The 20,969-nt window shown below is 34.4% G+C and overlaps 3 protein-coding genes across 6 annotated transcripts; 2 read left to right on the top strand and 1 right to left on the bottom strand.

The window, feature by feature from the left end:
• Positions 1-1,885: 1,885 nt before the first annotated feature.
• Positions 1,886-5,326, bottom strand: LOC142540238 (protein NRT1/ PTR FAMILY 8.1-like). 4 transcript variants are annotated; one of them, XM_075646237.1, is made up of 6 exons: positions 5,047-5,326; positions 4,893-4,969; positions 4,046-4,180; positions 3,741-3,958; positions 3,047-3,597; positions 1,886-2,963 (listed from the first exon to the last, which is right to left on the bottom strand). In XM_075646237.1, exons 3-6 carry the CDS (start codon positions 4,149-4,151, stop codon positions 2,135-2,137), a joined length of 1,704 nt encoding a protein of 567 aa, XP_075502352.1. In that variant the 5' UTR covers positions 4,152-4,180; positions 4,893-4,969; positions 5,047-5,326; the 3' UTR covers positions 1,886-2,134. The 4 variants fall into 4 exon arrangements, with proteins under 4 accessions (XP_075502352.1, XP_075502354.1, XP_075502353.1 ...); XM_075646239.1 differs by having other exon boundaries at positions 4,046-4,175; XM_075646238.1 differs by lacking the exon at positions 4,893-4,969.
• Positions 5,327-8,509: 3,183 nt separating this feature from the next.
• On the top strand, positions 8,510-10,783 carry LOC142540239 (laccase-4-like; the record flags this gene model as incomplete). The annotated part of the gene is made up of 5 exons (XM_075646241.1): positions 8,510-8,649; positions 8,733-8,977; positions 9,109-9,237; positions 9,336-10,265; positions 10,382-10,783. Coding segments are annotated over 5 exons (1,575 nt in total), but the record flags the coding sequence as incomplete, so codon positions are not given.
• Positions 10,784-13,260: 2,477 nt separating this feature from the next.
• Positions 13,261-15,000, top strand: LOC142540236 (transcription factor DIVARICATA-like). The gene is made up of 2 exons (XM_075646236.1): positions 13,261-14,252; positions 14,327-15,000. Exons 1-2 carry the CDS (start codon positions 13,837-13,839, stop codon positions 14,787-14,789), a joined length of 879 nt encoding a protein of 292 aa, XP_075502351.1. The 5' UTR covers positions 13,261-13,836; the 3' UTR covers positions 14,790-15,000.
• The last annotated feature ends 5,969 nt before the right edge of the window (positions 15,001-20,969 follow it).

The following is a 20,969-nucleotide window of genomic DNA, read 5'->3' as shown; positions in this document are numbered from 1 at the left end:
GTTATTATTCTGCCACTATATGCAACTGATAAATATTTGATGTGCGGAAGCTCTCAGACACTTCATTGGATCTTGCCTTACATGTTCCTTTCCATTTGGAAACTGTTTCAAATTTAGTCACAGTTTCTCTGCTATCCCAGCTCTCTTTGACTCGTAAAAGGCGAAATATAGGGGATAGGAACTAACACCATCATCACGGTGAGTACCACAACAAATCCAGTTCGAGCTCAAAATTTTTTAAACATGATATCCCATATGAATTATGAAGTCTAAAAACCTGAAGCGGGTAAATTTAAGTTTTTAACCAATTTACTCCATTCTTGTGATTTCGGCCTCTCTTTACTTTTATGTTGACAGTATTTCCAAAAGTGATGATTGTTTATTAGTCAGCAATGATTGCTTGTGCTGTTGTTAGTCTCTGTCAATGAAACAAAGCTAAGTGGATCATCCACCAATAAAGAGAAACTGGAAAACAATATTTTGGTCATTGAAAAATACTGAAAATGGGCAGAGTTGGCTGTCACACTTTGATAACGTGATTTGGCTCAAAGAGAAAGTCCCCTGAGGTTTTGTTAGTGTGTGTCACAGGAAAAAAAATTCTACGAGACTCGAGCTTAATCAAGGTACCACTTGCCATCTTGAACTGAAACTCAAATAACAGCTTGAGTGGCCCGATTTGGCCAAAACCGGGAATTGAACTCTAATATATATCTTCGACCATATTAGCGAGCTACTGGCATGTGCTCGACTTTGGTTGCACCCACCCATAGCTAAAGTCAGTTTTTTCGTTTTTTAATGTCACCTGAAGATAACCTCAGTTACACTAGATTAACCACGTGAAAAAAATAGTAGACCAATATGTGTAAGAATATTGGGTGTAAGATTAAAGTGTGGTAAATCAATAATGCACAGAAAGGAGAGTTTGTATCCTCAGAATGTGAATACGGATAGAGAAAAGGAACCTGAGATGTTTGACTGGGAAAAGTAAAATGAAGAAATTAAAGCTTGATAAAGTTTTTTCTTTTTGCCCATCAGTATTTGAAAGATTCCTGGATTAGTGCTTTGCGATCGAGTTTTATATTTTTGGTTATGAGATTATCACATGTAAAAGCTCCAAAGTGGATGATATAATTGAGATTACAAAAACGGTGGCAAGAAAAACATCCCAACATGCTTAAAAAGGGGAGGGGGAAGAAAAGATAGAGGCTCGCAATCCAACAACATGCCAAGCAATATAGACAATATTTTCCATTGTATGGTTGAGTGACTCAAGTCGCAATTTAATCTATAATAGTTAGCACTAGCTCACCTTGCAAAATCTTTTCTAGATAGGCAGAAACTTCCGTAAGTGATATCAATTCTCTAATGCTGAAAAGCTCAATCCCGAATAGTGGGAAGCCCGCGAGTACGTTGAAAAACAGGCAGAGTAATCCATCATTAAAACTATAATGCAACTCTTTTAAGGGTTGTGATCCTCTTATTCTAAAGAATGAGCTCTATCTTATTTTAGTAATATGCCAGGTCGAAGTATTTTCTTCTACTACTATAATTAGTTAACTCCCTAAGACCTACCTAGTCGGTCCCTTGCACGAAGACCAGACAATTCGCGATATCAGGATAGTCATGAGAGAACCGACACGAAGACCAGATAATTCGCGATCAGGATAACCATGAGAGGAGTGACGTTAAAACAGCTAGAACTAGAAGAATAAGTACATAACTGACAGAAAACGTAAGGTTCATCTATTTTCTTTTAAAAAAAATAATTTGTTGAGCAACGCAAAAACTATATTTAGATTCTACATAACTTTCAGGAATCTATAGTAATAAGAAATTTATTGTTATAAGTTTGGTAAGTGAAGCATTTTAGGTAAGTTCTGAAAATTGTGTTCTTGAATAATAATCTATGCATAGATGGTTTATTTCAAGTTGTAGTAGATTAATACCAAGTGGAGAAAAGCAGCTGATGACATGCTGGGAAAGAAAATAAGCGAACAGTAAAAGATGCTACGAACGTAAAATCCAAAATAATAACACTATTTTGGGATATAAGAAAATGGATATGTTTATCCACCCCGGCAAGGTTTTGCAGATTTCTTCAAACCGGAAAGTGATCGTCCTGCTCCATTATCTGTCACACTTTTCTTGCAACTTTCTTGTAAGTGTACCAGTTTGCAATCAACAGGTAAACAAAGAAATTAATGGAGCTAAGAATTGCTAGGAGCCAGTAAAAGTAGTCGAGACGACCTCTATTCAAGTTATCAGGGATCCAGCCGAGCCTGCCATGGCTAGTTGTCAATTTTGTCACGATTGTTACCAGCAACGTACTCAGATAGTTACCCAATGCATTAGTTGTGAGTGATAGCGCGGAGCACAAGCTTCTCATGGCATCAGGCGCTTGGTCGTAAAAGAACTCGAGTTGTCCGATAAATGTGAAAACTTCCGCACATCCAACAAGAAAGTACTGTGGGACTTGCCAAAAGATCGACATGGGAACGGTCTCAAGATCATAGTAATTGTTTCTTCTAACATAATCAAGGCGGACAACCTCAAGTATACCGGCAACAATCATTGCAAAAATGGAGATGACAAGCCCGATTCCCATTCTTTGGAGCTGAGTGAATCCCCTCTCATTTCCAGAGAATTTTCTTGCCTTTGGAATGATTATCCGGTCGTACACAAGAGTCCAGAATATGACACTTAACGTATCAAAAAGCGACAAGGAAGCTGATGGAATCTTGAAATTAGGACCTATGTGTTGATCCATGGTGTTTCCTTGTAGAACAAACATTGTGCTCATTTGACTGTAGACAGTAGAGAAAACGATCCCAGAAGCCCAAATTGGGAGTAGGCGAATTACGGATTTAAACTCTTCAACCTGAGTCACCGTACAAAGTTTCCATGGTTGTCCTTTTCCTTTCGAATTATCGGTTTCAGTCTCCACTGCTGCCTTATCAAGGAACCTAATTTTCGATATGCTGCAGTTAGTGCTTCCATATTCAACATGTTGTCAATGTACTAATATCAAAGGGTTCAATAATACTACCTGAACTTCTCGGTGTGCTCAAGTTTGCGGCTACCCTGAATGTCAGATTCCACATCGGCTGTCTCATAAAGAAGAGACTTATCCGAGGGAATTTTTACGTGAACTTTTCTCAAGGATGCAACCAACACCTGAGCAATTCTAGTTAGGGGACTCCCTCCTGGTACTTGTAGCCGATACAAATGGCTTCCAAAGAAAAAAAATGCAACTGCAATGGCCATAGAAACGGCTGGAATCCCGAACCCCCAACTCCAGCCCACGTTCATTTGTATCCAAACCAAGAAAGATGAGGCTATAAGAGCACCAATATTAATCGACAGGTAAAACCAATTAAAGAAAGAACTCTTCCTCTTCTTTTCCTCTTCATCACTTTCATCAAATTGATCAGCACCGAAGGAGGAGACGCAGGGTTTGATTCCGCCAGTTCCAAGTGCAATCAAATATAGAGCCACAAAGAAGACCGCAGTTTGTGACGATGTAGGCTGGCAACCATTCTCACCACATTCTGGCTTTAGCCCATGAACTGAAGCAGATATCGTCAAAAGTGTCATTCCCTGTAACAAAAACAAAAAAAAAAACAGCTCACTGAATCAACATCAGATTTGGCCCTAACAGAATCATGCTACTTGAGTAAAACCAGTTCGAAAATTTTACTATGATATAGAATATTTAAGGCACCATAAGATGAATAACATACAAAGACGTAAATCATAGAGAAAGTTGCAATGGTCCAGTATCTTCCAAGGTACGAATCAGCCAAGAAAGCACCGATAAGTGGAGTTATGTAGCAGGTTCCTGACCAATTTGTAACATTGTTCGACGCAGTCGCGTTCCCTTGGTTTAGCCGTAACTTCAGATAGTTTACCAAATTAGTGCCCATGCCATAGTACGCCAATCTCTCACAGCACTCAGTTACTGTTGAAAATACAAAATTTACCAATTATCATGCAACAAAAAATGGCAAAACTTTAAACACAATTAGAATAGAGACGAAAATCTCACAAAGAATGAACCGGCAAGCCTTCCAGTTCCCAGTTTTCTCCTTATCAGCTGGTCTTTTGTGGATATCCAAAGTCCCATCATTTGTACGCACATGCTCTTCTCCCATGGATGCAATCTTTTACACTTTACTCTGTACTGGCCATTACATCACATAGAATCTGTAAGAATCAGCCACCAGAAAAATATAGAGCAAAACTCTACATAAGAAAAAGCACGGCTGACAAAATCATACGCCAATCGTCCATAGAGAGCGACAACTTTAATTTTTAATAACTATATTCGAATAGAACATCATATCAGTCTAGCTAGAGGAGTCTTAAAGGGAGAAACATAATACAAGTCTTGATCATAAATCCTTGAACATGACAATTTAGTTGTCAATTATCTCAGTTTCTAAGTTACCACTGATTGTAAACTGATGTTTCTTCATAGAATTTCTAAGATTATACATACCTCTTTCAAATAAAAAAAGGACCTTTTGAAAAGTCTATGATATCTTACAAAAACTGTTGTATTAAATAACATATTTATGCATATAAAGGGATCCACACGATCTGAAAGTAGGGCAGCACAAAAAGTTAAACACCAACATTAAATTTAATGGTACGAGAATGTTTTAAGACAAAAGTTAAACCCAAAGCTCTTGATACGGTCTAGATCCATTAAAATATTCATGGAATCTCATAATCAATCACCAATCTATGAAGAAAGCAAAACGGGAAGAGAAAAAGATAACTTTCAACAAAAAACAATTATAACAAATTCCTAGAACCCACGACGCAGATCTTTACACGGATTCAAACAGAAAAAAAAAACCCCAAGATTCTCAAGAACAACAAAAACCCACAAAATTTCAGAAACAAACTTGAACCCTGCTATCCCAAGAAGCGTATAAAAAGCGTAACATGCAGAAGACGACAAAGCCTGCGAAAAAAGTTGCAACTTTTTAATAGAAAGTAACAAAATGATCAGGATTTATGTATAACAGGACGATAAAGTACCTTGATTATTATCAAGAAAGATTTGTTCAAAACAGATGAAAAAGAATGAGCAAATCTCTCAGAAATTTTAAACAGGGAGTGAGATTGCATGCGAGGAAACCCGGGACAAAGATGTTATCCTGGTTCCCACTCGAATTCGTGTATTCATACACACACAGGAGATGCAGCGTAGATCGGGAACTGTGCACAGTAATCGTAAATGTATCATCTTTATGACAATATTATTTAATTAATTAATATACTGGCTTGCAGATTGTATCGATACTAGCAATTCTGCCAATCAACGAATCCCTAGAAGTGCGGGAAATTATTTCTGTTGTGCTCATATTTGGTGGAAAAAAATTTCTCCCGCAACTCGTTCATGAAATCATGGTACACATGAATAATGTGACAAAAATATAAAGTTTTTAAATTAGTTCATACGCTTATTTTCTAGCAATCGGGTAATTTAAAACATGGTACACTGGAAATTAAATTCAAAGAGTATTATCGACATTTTTAATCAAATAATAATAATTTTAATCGAGGTTGGGTCGTGCTACGACAATTTATTTCACTCACTCGTGTTCGTAAGTAGAACTGACAGAACGAGTTAATTAGTGTTTAAAAAGAATTAATAACTTGTCGCTAAAAAACCCTTTTAAATTATCTTGTTTGATCATATTTCATGTTTAAAATACGGCAAAAACTTGTGTGAGACGGTTTCACGGATCGTATTTTGTGAGACGGATCTCTTATTTGATTCATCCATGAAAAAGTATTACTTTTTTATTAGTGAATATCGGTAAGGTTGACCTGTCTCACAGATAAAAGATTCGTGAGACCGTCTCACAAGAGACGTACTCTTTTTAACATATATATTTTCCATATAAGAAGTTCAAATATTATTGTTTACGGATATCTCACCACCACCGCCCCAACCATGAAATAACTTAACAAAATCGAAGATCACCTGTACGTCACAATTTGGTTTCTACCTAAAAAAAGAATGTATACATAATAATTTAAAATATCGCGATAGTAATATATTATATTATTACAAAATTAGTCCATGATTTTTAGGGAAATAAACAAATTCATCAAGATATTACATGATTTATACTATTATATAGAAAATGTACGTTGTTTTAGAAAATAAAAAAAAATATCCAAGCATATTTTTTTAACTCGAAATAATAAAGAATTAATTAGTACAGTAGTGTAGGAAGACATTTTATAATTTTAATTATAACTTGACTCAAATATCATAGTTATCCCCAAATTTTCCTTACAAAGGAGTAAATAATCATTTCAATCTTGTAACTTCGCTTTAAATTGTTGGTTTTTAGTTTTAATTCATCAGTAGTATTGACGTGACAACGAACATTTCAATAATTTTATGATACCTACATTATCATTTTTCCAGAGACATAGGACTAAAAACAAACGAAAAACAAAGTTACAAGACCGATATTCATCTTCGACTAGTTAAGTGACGAAAATGGAACAAACGACAACCTACGAGACCAATTGGAAATTTTCCCATTGAAGAGTACTAAGAGAAATATCAGGACGATTCAATTTATGATGCAAAAACATACATGTGATACGAGAATAAGCTGTAAAATAATAAAACTCGATTTCATTCGATGTTATGAATCAAATCGGTCTACTAAGTGAAGGTACGGAAAGAGAGGGATTCAAACTAAATGTTAGGTAATTTTCTTAAAAATGTTATATTGAGAAGGTAATGATAACTGCTAATGAGTTGTTCCAAATTAGTTTAGTTGTAATGATGAATTTTTAGACGAGTTTGTTGAGTATACCCAATTGCTGGCGCCGATAGTACTTTTTCTTAGCTTTCAAACTATATAAATTATTTTCCCCTTTTTTAAGGTTTCATCGATCAGTATGTGACTATGAGTGAGTGCTCTCCCCCAACTATATTCGTTATCACCTCATATATATTATTAGATTTGTATTTGTTCTCTTCATCAACAAATCTATATCTAAAGAGTAGGTCTCTTGTGAGACGGTCTCACGAATCTTTATCTGTGAGACGGGTCAACTCTACCTAAATTCACAATAAAAAGTAATATACTTAGCATAAAATGTAATATTTTTTCATGAATGACCCAAATAAGGTATCCGTCTCACAAAATACAACCCGTGAGACCGTCTCACACAAGTTTTTGTCATATCTAGAGTAGGTCTCTTGTGAGACGGTCTCACGAATCTTATCTGTGAGACGGGTCAACCCTATCGATATTCACAATAAAAAGTAATATTCTTAGCATAAAATGTAATATTTTTCATGAATGACCCAAATAAGAGATCCGTCTCATAAAATTAATCAGAAAGTTTCGTTTAAAATTTTAATTCGGTCTTGTATATTTGTCTCTTTGCGATTTTGGTTTTCTATATTATCGATTTTCAGTTTTAGCCTGTAATATTTTTTTGTTGCAATTTTAATTATTTTTCGGACTTGGAGATGATGTGACACTAATATAGTTATAATGAAGCGCTGATGTGTGTAGTGAAATCGACACTCCAGATAAAAAGAATTAAAATTGCCAAAAATTGGAACATATGAGAATAAAACTAAAATTTGATAACATAGATGATCAAAATCGTAAAGAGACAAACATACATGCATAAAAAAATAAAATAATAAACTTACAATTTCAACGGCATAGATTTATGCCGGTGAAATTAACTATAATAAGTAAAGTGGCTAATTTATAATTAGAAAGTCCAACAAATCTCCCATTATAAAATAAACGAAACTACTTTATGTGACAATTAAGAAATGAATATAAACATATAATAGTTTATAAAAACCTTAATTTTTGCTACGAAATCTTAATTTTAAAGGATCCGTGCATGGTTTCACCTAACGTTGGAAAAACGACGTTATGGTAGCATTGTTCCACCCTTAATTGTCAGCTATAAAATGTTGAGTTGCCCCGTCAAGATTGAATGCAACAATCACCAAAGACATATCAACTGCAACCAATTAAGCTGCAGTACTTCTCTCATTTCTTACACACAAACCAGTAAAATTCACAGATATGGATTCATGGGTTCGAGTTTTGATCCTCGTATCAGTGTTTGTTCCCCGTGTTAGTCGTCGAGTCGAGGACTCGCCATTATAAATTCAATGTAAGTATATGCAAATCTTTGATCATTCGGTTTTTATATATGTCTTCTCTTTAATTATTTGCTTGCCGGCCGGTTTTATAACATATATATTATCTTGCACATTCGGACAATGTGCATATAATAATGTCAAAACTGCAAAATTCAAGGAAAACTGCAATCCTGGTTTCAAGATATTTAATTAAAAATTTATAAAATCTCTACCAAATTCTTTTTTCAGAGCTACCTACTAACTCAACACTCAGATTTCCAGTAGTCCATGCATACATAATTAATAATAATAGTAAGTACGTAACTTGTTCTGGTACTCAGGTGGTGACTGAAAAATGTCACTCGTTTGTGCTCATCCAAATCCATCGTGACCGTCAATGGACAATTTCCGGGCCCAACCATCTATGCTCGGGAAGGCGATACAGTCGTCGTTAAGGTCATCAACCACGTGAAATACAACGTTTCAATCCACTGGTAAAACATGCAGTAATACAATTTGTTTGGTGTCACTTGTACTGTAGCCTAATATATGTATATTTATAACTGGATGGATCAAGGCACGGAGTCAGGCAACTCAGGACAGGGTGGGCGGATGGGCCAGCATATATTACGCAGTGCCCTATCCAGACAGGACAAACCTATGTGTACAACTTCACCATCACAGGCCAAAGGGGAACACTACTCTGGCACGCGCATATTCTATGGCTCAGAGCCACCCTGCACGGTGGTTTAGTCATTTTGCCGAAGCTTGGTGTCCCGTATCCTTTCCCCAAACCCGATCATGAGACCGTTGTCGTCCTAGGTAAATCCATGGGACTTAATATTCTATGGTGGTTCCAAAGCATACCAATATTCGCTATATATAGTTATTGATATTAGTTTCAATTATTGAACATTATGAGATGACTGAAGTCGCGTGTACTTGATTTGTAGCTGAATGGTGGAAATCAGATACTGAAGCTGTGATCAACGAAGCTATAAAATCCGGCCTCGCTCCGAATGTCTCGGATGCTCACACAATCAACGGCCATCCAGGTCCCATCTCTAGCTGCTCCTCCAGAGGTACCAAAAACCAAATCTAAGCACAACAGTATATGCACAAAACAATTCCAGTTTAGGATATTTCATCAACCAGTACTATATGTCTCTACGTTTTCCAGGTGGATTTACACTAAATGTTGCGCCTGGAAACACATACATGCTGCGCCTGATCAACGCTGCACTCAACGAAGAACTCTTTTTCAAGATTGCAGGCCACAAAATGACTGTAGTAGAAGTCGATGCCACTTACGTGAAACCCTTCAAAACAGACACAATCTTGATCGCACCAGGTCAGACCACCAACGTGCTCGTGGCAGCTGACCGGGGTGTTGGAAGGTACATGGTGGCAGCGTCAACGTTCATGGACACAGCTATTGTCGCAGTGGACAACATGACGGCCACCGCGACTTTGCATTACTCCGGCACACAGGCCAGTTCTCCGACCACATTCTCAACCCTGCCAGCAAGAAATGCCACGCCAGTTGCTAACAGTTTCACAAACTCGTTAAGGAGTCTCAACTCCAAAAAATATCCAGCGAAAGTCCCACAAAAAATCGATCATTCTCTGTTGTTCACCGTCGGGCTGGGGATCAATCCGTGCTCCACTTGCAAAGCAGCAAACGGGAGCCGCATCGTAGCCTCGCTAAATAATGTCACGTTCGTGATGCCGAGTACTGCTCTTCTACAAGCGCATTACTTCAAGATTAAGGGAGTTTTCACCACTGATTTTCCCGGGAATCCACCATTTAAGTTCAACTATACCGGCAACCCTCCTTCCAATCTAGGCACTACGAGTGGAACAAAGGTTTACAGGGTTTCTTACAATGATACAGTTCAGGTAGTTTTACAGGATACTGGAATTATTGCGCCGGAAACCCATCCCGTTCATCTGCACGGATTCAATTTCTTTGCAATGGGAAAAGGGCTAGGAAATTATAACCCAAATACAGATCCTAAGAACTTCAATCTTGTTGATCCTGTCGAAAGGAACACAATCGGTGTGCCATCTGGTGGGTGGGTAGCCATCAGATTCCGAGCAGATAATCCAGGTATATAAATATCTATCTATCTTGGACTCAGCACCACTTGACTTCAGTAGAATGGAACAAGTTAATGTATTTAATTAGAAGAAGAAACTAACCACTGTAACACGTAAAATTTTCAGGAGTCTGGTTTATGCATTGCCATTTGGAAGTGCACACGACATGGGGGCTGAAAATGGCTTTCTTGGTGGACAATGGAAATGGCCCGAATGAATCCATCATCCCACCTCCTAAAGATCTGCCAAAATGTTGAATCTAAATAATGCAAAATTTGTATGAATATAAACTTTTCGTTCGAGTTTAATTTTCATTTGCAAGAAATTAATGGTAAGTAGTAGGCCAAATAGTTCGAAGTAATTAAACCAAGAATATAGGATGGCATGAGTTGTGATAACTAAGCTCTAGTTTTGGATTTTTCCTTCCTGTTTTTATCGGTGCTAAGCTCTATTGTTTCTTGAGTAAAAGTAAAGTTTGCTCGAGTGGAAATCATTAATTACAAATTAAATAATTAATATGTATACGATTAATATACATGTTGGTTTTTTGTGGGATTTTATACATGCAACATCATCCGTGTTATAGAATTCAAGCGTAATAATACTACCTCCTCCCGAAATATATATTTTTTTCACTCTTCAATTCCTAGATATATAGTTTATATTTAATCGTATTCTTTGAGCTAAGGGCAAAAACTTGTGTGAGACGGTCTCACGAGTCGTATTTTGTGAGACAGATCTCTTATTTGGGTCGTCCATGAAAAATTATTACTTTTTATACTAAAAGTATTACTGGTATCTCACGGATAAAGATTCGTGAGACCATCTCACAAGATACATACTCTTGACTAAATACCCGTATTTCATTAAATCATTTATTACCTAATTCTAATAATTTTTTATATATAATTCATGAAACACTAATTAAGTAAAAATCAGTTTTTATAATTGGTTTTCCAATTATCTTCCTTAAATCGTGTGAAAAACAAACAAATTTATATATTTGAAATGGATAAAATAATAAATAATTTAAAAACTAAAGTTAAAAATAACTTAAAAAAGGGATAATTCATCATATTTACTATGCTCTAAATCTTAAATTTTTACTTTTGCATAATCGCAAAAGTGAATGGTTTAAAGAAATAATAATCTAACAGAAATTTAAACTGTATAAAGATATCCCATGATTGTTTCTTACCTCAACCACGTACATATTGTTATATCGCAGTTCGATATTTAATAAATAAATTTTATATAGTCAAAAATTGCGATTATCTGAATTATTCTTTCAAGGAAAATATATATATATATATAGATATAGATATCGAAATTATTACGATGCTTCACAATCATCATAAATTGTGTATCGGTAAAATCGTTACGTGGAAGATGGAGAAATATATATATATATATAAAATTTGTCCCCGAAGAAAGACAGGCTTGCGGTCCCCTAAATGCAAAAGCTGCAAATTCCAGAGCCCAACAACTTCTGTTTATTTTTAGGTAAATTTCGTCTTCTTTTTTGGTAAATTTATTTATTTAATACAATAAATGCAATGCAATCAATCATCGACCAATAATTGATAAGGAGTAAATTTATATCAATATTGAATAATAATTTACATTATTATATAACATAATATAATATACTGTGCATAGAAATTTTCAAGAAACACAGGGAGCTAGAGAACCTCGAACGAAGAAGACTAATTAACAAAAAAAAAAATTCATTTTTTTAGGTGATAAGCACAGTGCCGAATCACTAACTCGAGTGATTTATGTATTTAACTCGAGTGGAGCTTGAATATTCATTTGAATAACATTTAAGTAAATTTAAAATTTTATTTTTGCTCGAGTTGGACTCAAAAATGACATCCTTCCAAATCATAGGGTAAATTTCATTATTTCATTACATATGTACGTATATTGATTTTTTTATTTTTATTTTTGGAAGTGTTTATTTTTTTTAAAAATAATACACCAAATATTCAGTGACTATTTAAATAATCTTTAAAAATAAACTCAGTTATGAGACATCCACAAGCTGGAGACAGGGTATGGCACATTTTTAATGTACATTATATATACTGGGGAAGAACCCGTTATATATGACCCGACCCACTTGAATATAATGTAGAAAGTAAACTAAATTTATACTTTTTAAAGATATTATATTTATTTTTTATTATTTTTAAAAAATCAACTATATGTGTGTGTGTGTGTGTGTGTGTGTGTGTTTCATGTTTAAAACAAGATTGTTCATAATACACAAATAGAACAGGCAACTTGGCATGAAAATTGACAGATTGTCTACTAAATGGTAAGTTCTTTGTATATATCCCGTTTATTTAATTACATTTCATATTTACAAAACAAGATAATAAAAGAGTAGGTCTCTTGTGAGACCGTCTCACGAATCTTTATATGTGAGACGTGTCAATCCTACCGATGGTTACAATAAAAAGTAATACTCTTAGCATAAAAAGCAATACTTTTCTATGGATGACACAAATAATAGATTTGTTTGATAAAATATGACCCGTGAGATCGTCTCACATAAATTTTTGCCATGATACAAAGAGAAGTTAATACAAAAATCTCTTTAATTGGTAATTGGTATAAAAGTTAAATTGGAAATACAATGTATGTATTATATTTTTATGTTTTTGGAAAAAGAAATATTCTATTGAGTATGTTATATCATATCAATATATTAGATTATTTAACTCTTAATAAAAAAAAGTATTTAAATTTTTAAAAATATAATATTTTTTTAATACAAGAAATATAATGTTTTGAATCATAATATAATGCCGTAATATTTACACAGAGCGAAAACATATTTTTTTAAAATCGCAAAATAATTTAAATATTTTTATATGTTTTTCTAAACAAATTTTTTTTTTTAATAAAAAAAGCTCCACACCACAGTCCACGCCCAATAGGCTTCTACCATCCAATCATTGATAAGCACCCTTCGTATGTCAGTCTCCCTCTCTTCTTTTATATCACAAATTTTATGCGTTGTTCTACTCTAAACATCGTTCCCTCTACTCTTAACATACAATTACGAATATAGTCTGAACATTGATTCACTTCTTCGACCTCAGTAATCAGCTTCGAATACTTTAAACGAAAGAAACAACCATTTTTCGTGATTTTGATTTTAACTCGCGAAGAATTTTCTCCTGTTTAATGGAGTTTTAATCTGTGAATACTGTAGTTTTGTCCATCACATGACGGCTCTATACTGTTTTCTGTCACAGGTTCACTGCATCTTTCTTCACTTTGTCCTCATCCTTTGTCCGCCTATTGTATTTTCGGTATCCACATTTTTTCAACAGTTTCTTGAAATTTTCCTTGGGCACAGGAAAGTTGAGTGGCCTTTCCAAGATTCCTCACCATGTGTGTGAAAAAAAAAAAGTAGTATTCAGATTCCTATTTTTTGACTTAATGCACTAGCTAGCAAATCTCCACTTATCTATATCTACTCTTGTATTGGCTGCAAATTCCTTTGCTTCAATTCCAGGTGGGATTTTTGTTTTAGGAAATTCACGTCACTAGGTGGTGAGATACAGACAATGAATAGAGAAACGCTGCAGCCATGGATCAGGACATCAGACTGGTTGTTCGAGGAAAATAAGGTGATGACGAAATGGACACCCGAGGAAAATAAAAGATTTGAAAATGCACTGGCGTTCTTCGATAAAGATACCCCTGACAGGTGGTACAATGTGGCGGCCATGATTCCTGGAAAGACGGTAAGTGATGTGATGAACCAGTATAAAGAATTGGTAGAGGATGTTAGTGATATAGAAGCAGGGCTAATCCCAATTCCAGGTTACGCGAACAACACTTTCACCTTGGAGTGGGTGAGTAGTCACCCCTGTCAGGGATTGAAACCATCGGATAATCCAGGCGGGAAACGGAGCTCTTCGATTCGGGGTTCGAATCACGAACGGAAAAAAGGGGTGCCCTGGACCGAGGAGGAACACAGGTGACTAAATTGATTTTACTTTTCTTGATTTTTGATTTCTTCTTGTAAGACCTTACTTATTTTCAAGGCGTCAGGCAATTTCTGTTGGGCCTGAAAAAGTACGGAAAAGGGGATTGGAGGAACATTTCGCGCAACTTCGTGACAACGAGGACCCCGACTCAGGTCGCGAGTCATGCTCAGAAGTACTTTATCAGGCAGGTTTCCGGGGGCAAGGACAAGAGAAGATCGAGCATACATGATATCACGACTCTGAATCTTATCGAAACCGATTCTTCATCTCCTGATAAAGATCTAAACAGGCCTGATTCGCCGCATAAATCAGCCTTAATCTTGAAATCCCAACAAAACCCAGACGAAATCACAGGTTTTGTGCCGGAAATGTACGAGTCTAATGTTCTGCAAGATCCAGGGTCGATGATGGGCTTTGTTCCTGGAAACAGCGGCTTGATCATCACTCATTTGCCAGGGAATTCTTCATTTGGATTCAACCTTTATAACAGTGCAACTTTCCAGGTGCAACGCGCGCACCAAAATTGATTTTTACAGCTCTCAAAAGCTGATTTTGCTAGGAGACTTAACTAGTACTCCATACATGTCATGTCAGCAAGATTTCATCAACCTTGAATTATAAAGAAATTATGGTTTTAATTTTCAGCTGTTCACGATGAGAAATTGTCAACTTACGAATGTAAATATTATCAGCGAAAAAATAAATCAAAACCGAAACATAACTTCCCCCGGTTGAACTTAGATTCTTACTCTCTGGTTGTCCTATGATTCCAACTTGACCGAATATAATATTTTCCATGATTTGATGATTAAAAGAAACGCAAGCATCTCATGCTCAGATCCTACTATCTTTTCTTTGTTACATTTCTTCGAATCTCTCTGTCTCCGTCCTTTTGGGCGGGTTTTGAATCACATTTATGAAAAAAATTAACCAATGGGTCTAACCAGGGATCAAATCTAGTGTTCAATGTGTTCTGACAATCCACACAATATCTTTCATAGAATATTGATACTGATAAGTAATTCTCCAAGCATTTCGACCATATTTTTTCCTTCAAGTGCATTTAAAAGTTGAAAATTTTCCATTTATTCTATTTGATTTAATGGTTATGGAAATTATATTTAAAAACATATTTCTTGAAATTCAAACAATTCTTGACTTTAAAAATACAAGTGACACCTAAGTCCTCCGAGAGGATAAAGTTTTTTTTTTTTTTTTAGATAAAATGAGGGTGTAAGATTTGTCTACATCTAATCTAATTATGTGAGATTTGAACCCAAAGTTTGAGGTCTCACTCCTACCACTATGGCAAAAAATCCTTGGCCCGAAAATAGAGTTCACATCTTAAAAAGTTGGGAGAACTATTAGTCCTTCAACCTTTAGATATGAATCTAAAGAGGGAAGTCAAACCCCATTATTCCTCTCCAAATAAAGGGCTCCGAACCAAATTATAAGTCAAACGGCATTCTCACTCTTATTTGCTATTTTTCCCACACTACTGTCTCTTCTTGTTTGCTAACTAATGGTAATAACTCTAGGATTGATCCCAACAAGAAACCTATAAAATTTATTACAAATTTTAGAACAAAAAAAAAAAAAAAACAATCATAAGATTTGAAATATATCTCTATTTGATCGGACACAATCAAAACTAAATCTTGAAGTTCTTATTTACTGTTTTAGCTCCCACCGCAGCCACTAGGAACACGAGCAAATTAAAATTCTCACGAAAACGACCTCTTTCGGGAAATGACAAACCAACCCCACTCTCTATTTTTCTTTTTCAAATGGAGCACCCCCTCTCTTTTTTTCTTGCAAGTTGCCCCATTTGAAGAACTTTACTACTTTATTCTTAATGATCATGATATTCCCCCTTAAGTATATTTAGACCATATACCTTATCTTACAACCTAAAATAATTTTATGTCTGTGATCTTTATTCTTATTCTCACTAGATTCTCGTACCCTTTTTTTCAACTCGATCGCATTTTCTAATACCATGGAAAATCATAATTTTTTTGATGGTATGCATGGTAAGTTGCATGAAATAAGCTATTTTTACAATCAAATCAAAACTAAATCTAACACAAATATACAAAAAAGATTTTAAACCAAAAATCTATAATTTGCACGACTCGTTGAAGAACTGAAAAGTAATATTAATCTCATGTGAAAGATAGAAAGAAAGAAATAAAGAGGGAGGAGAGAATTAAGGGATGGCCGACTAAATCCTTGTGGCATAAAGTAATACTTGTCTATGGTCCTTTCTTGTATGGCCCACCAAAATATGCACACGAATAAATTTAGTGGAAGCTTGTGAAACATATCCAAGGAAAGGTAGAGTAGAAAGAACATGCAAAATCACGTATAGTAGGACTTTTTTTGAGACGATTTTACGAATCTTTATCTGTGAAACGGGTCACTTTCTATCGATATTCACAATAAGAAGTAATACTCTTAGCATAAAAAATAATATTTTTTTTCATATATGACCTAAATAAGATATATGTCTTACAAAATACGACTCGTCACACAAATTTTTCTCAATCATGCATGTATTATCGTTAACATGAAAATGACTCTTTGTTTAAAGGCGAAATCAGGATTCATATATTTATACGTGTCAAGTTTGGGAAGTTTGACTTGATGAGCAAAATAAAAATATTTGTGCGGTTAAATTCACACAATAGTCCAAGCATGAAATTTTTTTTTTGTTCCATACATTGCGTGGAACAGTGATAATTTCCATTATGTAAATACGGCCCACAAACAATTAAATGGAACAGTGATAATTTCAATTATGTAAAGCTGGCCCATTTGCACAGAAATATGGATCATTTAGAGTCCACCCGGCTTTGGGCCCATTGATTTTAATCTCACAATTTAAGTCGATAGTTTTATATACAATATCGAGGAAGCACGTAATAATTAATATATGAATATTATGTATTTTATATGCTTTATTTATCAAGTCTTGCTTTTGTGATGGTATTTTTAAAATTAAGTATTAGATTATATTTAGTAAGATGATTTTTCTATAATTATGAAAATTTAAGCACATTATATTAAACTAAATCAAAGTATAAATAAATAATATTTTAATAAACAAAACAAAATATTTTTCATTTTCGAAAGCGTCAAATTCAATTTTAAAAAAAGTATTTACACTAAAGCCAAAGGTGTGGGGAAATTTGGAATTTTGAAAAAAAAACTACACCAAAAACTAGTCAGAGAAGGACGACGGCATGTTGAAATTCTTGGGTTTCCTGGAAATGATCACAAATTTTGTTAATTGATATTATAAAAATCTTTATAATGGGAAATTCTAATTTCATGCAAATAAAGTCAAATTGTATTTATCTTCCATGTGAAATATGAAAAAAAAAATATGCTATAAAGATATTTTTCAACTCTATGTATAAAACAACCAGGCATATTTATCTCATGAATAGATTTCTTATGAGACGGTCTCACGGATTTTTATATGTGAAACGGGTCAACTCTATCGATATTCACAATAAAAATTAATACTCTTAGCATAAAAAGTAATATTTTTTCATGGATGACCCAAATAAGAGACTCGTCTCACAAAATACGATCCGTGAGACCGTCTCACACAAGTTTTTGCCTAAAAAATCAGGCATATTTATCCCATTTGCAAAATATTTCACTTCTAGTTTTTAAAATATAGGAATTTAAAACGTCATTAATTTTATATACGAAGTTATCTAATTTTCAGATTTGATCAAATAGGCTAAAAGAAATAATTATTCGCGTCCAAAATGCATCTGAGGCTGGCATTCAAACAAAAGGGTTAATTCTTTCATCACGTCTCCTCTACGTTCTCTCTCTTTTTCTTAGCCTTTTTTCCAAAAAAAAAAAAAAAATTCACCCTCGACTTGTGAGACCATCTCATGATGTATAGATATTCCATCCGAATTATTAAAATATCACTTTTATGTTAAAAATTAATTTTTGATTAGTTATATTATGAAATAATATTGTGTAATATATGATTATTTGACTGAGAAATATTATTAATTTTTATATCAAATGTATAATTTTTTTCACTGTAAGTATAGATCGAATCGACTCGTCTCACAAATTTATATCTCATAAGTCGTAGCACATGACACATATCCTTTTGTTTACAACTCACAATCTCGAAAATATTTTTAAAATAAAATCAATTTGTTAAAAAAATTTCAACTACAACTCAAAAGATTTTATATATATACATACACTAATTAAGTTCGAAACCCTTGGGAGTATAAAATGCAATTTCGAAAAACGTTGGGATCATTTTAAAAATCAAAATAAAGTAGTAATTAAATTTTCTGCCGTTTCCAAAATGTGTTTTTCACAGGATGTGACAAGGAAATTGTCAATTTGAATACTCCCGTGGAATAGATTGTTATTGAGTGAGGTTCAATGTGCCTCACTAATTTATTCCAAGTGTGATTATTTAAGATTACATCAAACGTTCTTCAGTTTAAAAGCAGCCATTCAAAATTGGTTTGTCTCATACATTCCAAAAAAAAAATGTGTTTAATTGCTTCACATTTTTCTTGATACATGATCATAGTACAATACAATGTTTTTCATCGAACTTCCTTGTCTTTGAAGACATTCTAAATTTGACCATTCAAGTGATGCATGAGTTTTGTGTTAGATTAGTGTATATTGCATATTTTCCATGTAAATATATATATTGTTAAGAGAAATTGCTAATAATAAAGTTGTAGATGTAAACTCATAAAGACAAAACAGTAATGAAATAGGTATATTGTTGACGGTTTAAATATTGTGTATATAAGAACAAAAACAAATAGAGACCTATAACATGTACATTTTTTTTTGAAACAGATTCGTCCCCTCTGGATGTGCTTCGAGGATTTAACCGGACGACTGTTTCTCAGGATACAACGGACAGATATGTAGTGATGTTGTACAAATCACCACACTGACGAACAAAAGATCACCTGAACTTTATCAATGGAACACGCAGAGGCAGATACAGTATGCCCAGGGAGCAAGCAGGAGGTAGAATGCAGGATTTCTTGTGTACATGTTTTCAAGCCTGGAAAATCATCTATTTATACAAGCTGATAGCATCCATACAAAAGACCAAATGTTGCCATCAATAGGGCAGCCGAAGCACCAACAACCAGTAAGATGAAACACGAACATTCAGGCACGTGAAAAGTCTCGCCTACTTCATCGGCTCAGATAATAACTCCAAATGTTGTTTCAGGTCTCTGTTGGTTGGAGACTTGCTGGATCAAAGATGGTTGCACGTAATATATAATAACATATTACGTGTTGTTACACCTTATTTTCTATAGCACACTAAATATGATGTATGTACTCAGAACTGTATTCATTGTATCTAAATCTTGGAGAATAATATAATACATGAACACGAAGACTAGCTACCTTATCCGAAAAACACAGCCTTTTCAACCAAAACCACACAAAAACACTGAACTAACTGTGGTGTTGTGTGTTACGCACCTAAATTTGTCGGATTCGCAAGTTGGGTTTTTTTTTTCCCCCTCCATCCTTTGGACAAGAAACACATAGGCCATCTCCCTCTCGCCTTTCTTTTCACAGAGTTAATCATGGCCATATATCGAGGTTGTGACAACCTAAGATATGGCCCAAAACACTTTATTTCTTAGACATAATCGGGTGTGTTTAGGAATCAGTCGGGCTTAAATAATGTTATTAAATGACTAATATCATTGCTAAATTTTTAAAATTACGTAATTAAGAAAAAAATCGTGATATATGATCATATATCATATAAAAAAATACATTTTAAAAAACCGATGATAATTCGGTTGGTATCTCTCTCCGCCGTAGTGGGATTGAGATCATTAATTTAATAATGGCAATGAAGCTCTTGTAATTAGTAGGTACATGAACGAAGACATTGTTTTTTACTTGTGACGTCACCTTGAAATCATTGCCTAGATTCGGCATTTTGATATATTTGAGGAGGATACGATACATCCTGTCTCTATCCATTATTAATATAATTGTATATAATATATAATAACCACTTTTAAATTTTGATATATTTTATGATTTATTATCTAAAATATCGTTTTCATAAAAACCACATAATTTCATTTGATACAAGTTTTGTTATTCGACTAATCACTTACACAAATCAACTCTCGTGTGAATTAATAGTTTCCACCTAGAATCAATAACGAATCAAATTAATTTAATGAATATATTAAGCCAAGAAAATAATATTACATAATTGTCGCACTTGCCTAGAAATTTAAGCACGAGTCGTGAATAAGAGATGAGGTTATGGACAAAAACAGCAATGTAGCTGTGTTTCACGTGCTAATTTACGAGTATTCCACTAATACGACAGCGTCGTCCGTAAAACCATGGACGGCACCAAGGATTCCATATTTCCAGACGTGTTTACAAGTTTAATTAATGATAAGTCCATATTTCTTGAAATACGTCGCTATTACAACTTTATTTTAATTAAAAAAACAAGGAAACAAAAACCTAAGAAAGAAAGAAGAGAAAGAAAGAAATAATGTTAAATGTGAATAATTTTCAAATGTCCGGACGTCTAAATTGTCCGGAAGTCTTAAGTCGTCCACACATGTAAACTCAAAACGTGGATCCCGCGGCCCACCACTCGATACAAAATCGACTCTTTCGTGGCCCATTAAGAT

Source organism: Primulina tabacum, chromosome 3 (genome assembly GCF_025594145.1).
Source record: "Primulina tabacum isolate GXHZ01 chromosome 3, ASM2559414v2, whole genome shotgun sequence".
Classification (NCBI taxonomy): domain Eukaryota; kingdom Viridiplantae; phylum Streptophyta; class Magnoliopsida; order Lamiales; family Gesneriaceae; genus Primulina; species Primulina tabacum.
The sequence above is the reverse complement of the archived record's forward strand: the minus strand, read 5'-3'. Positions and strand labels throughout refer to the sequence as shown.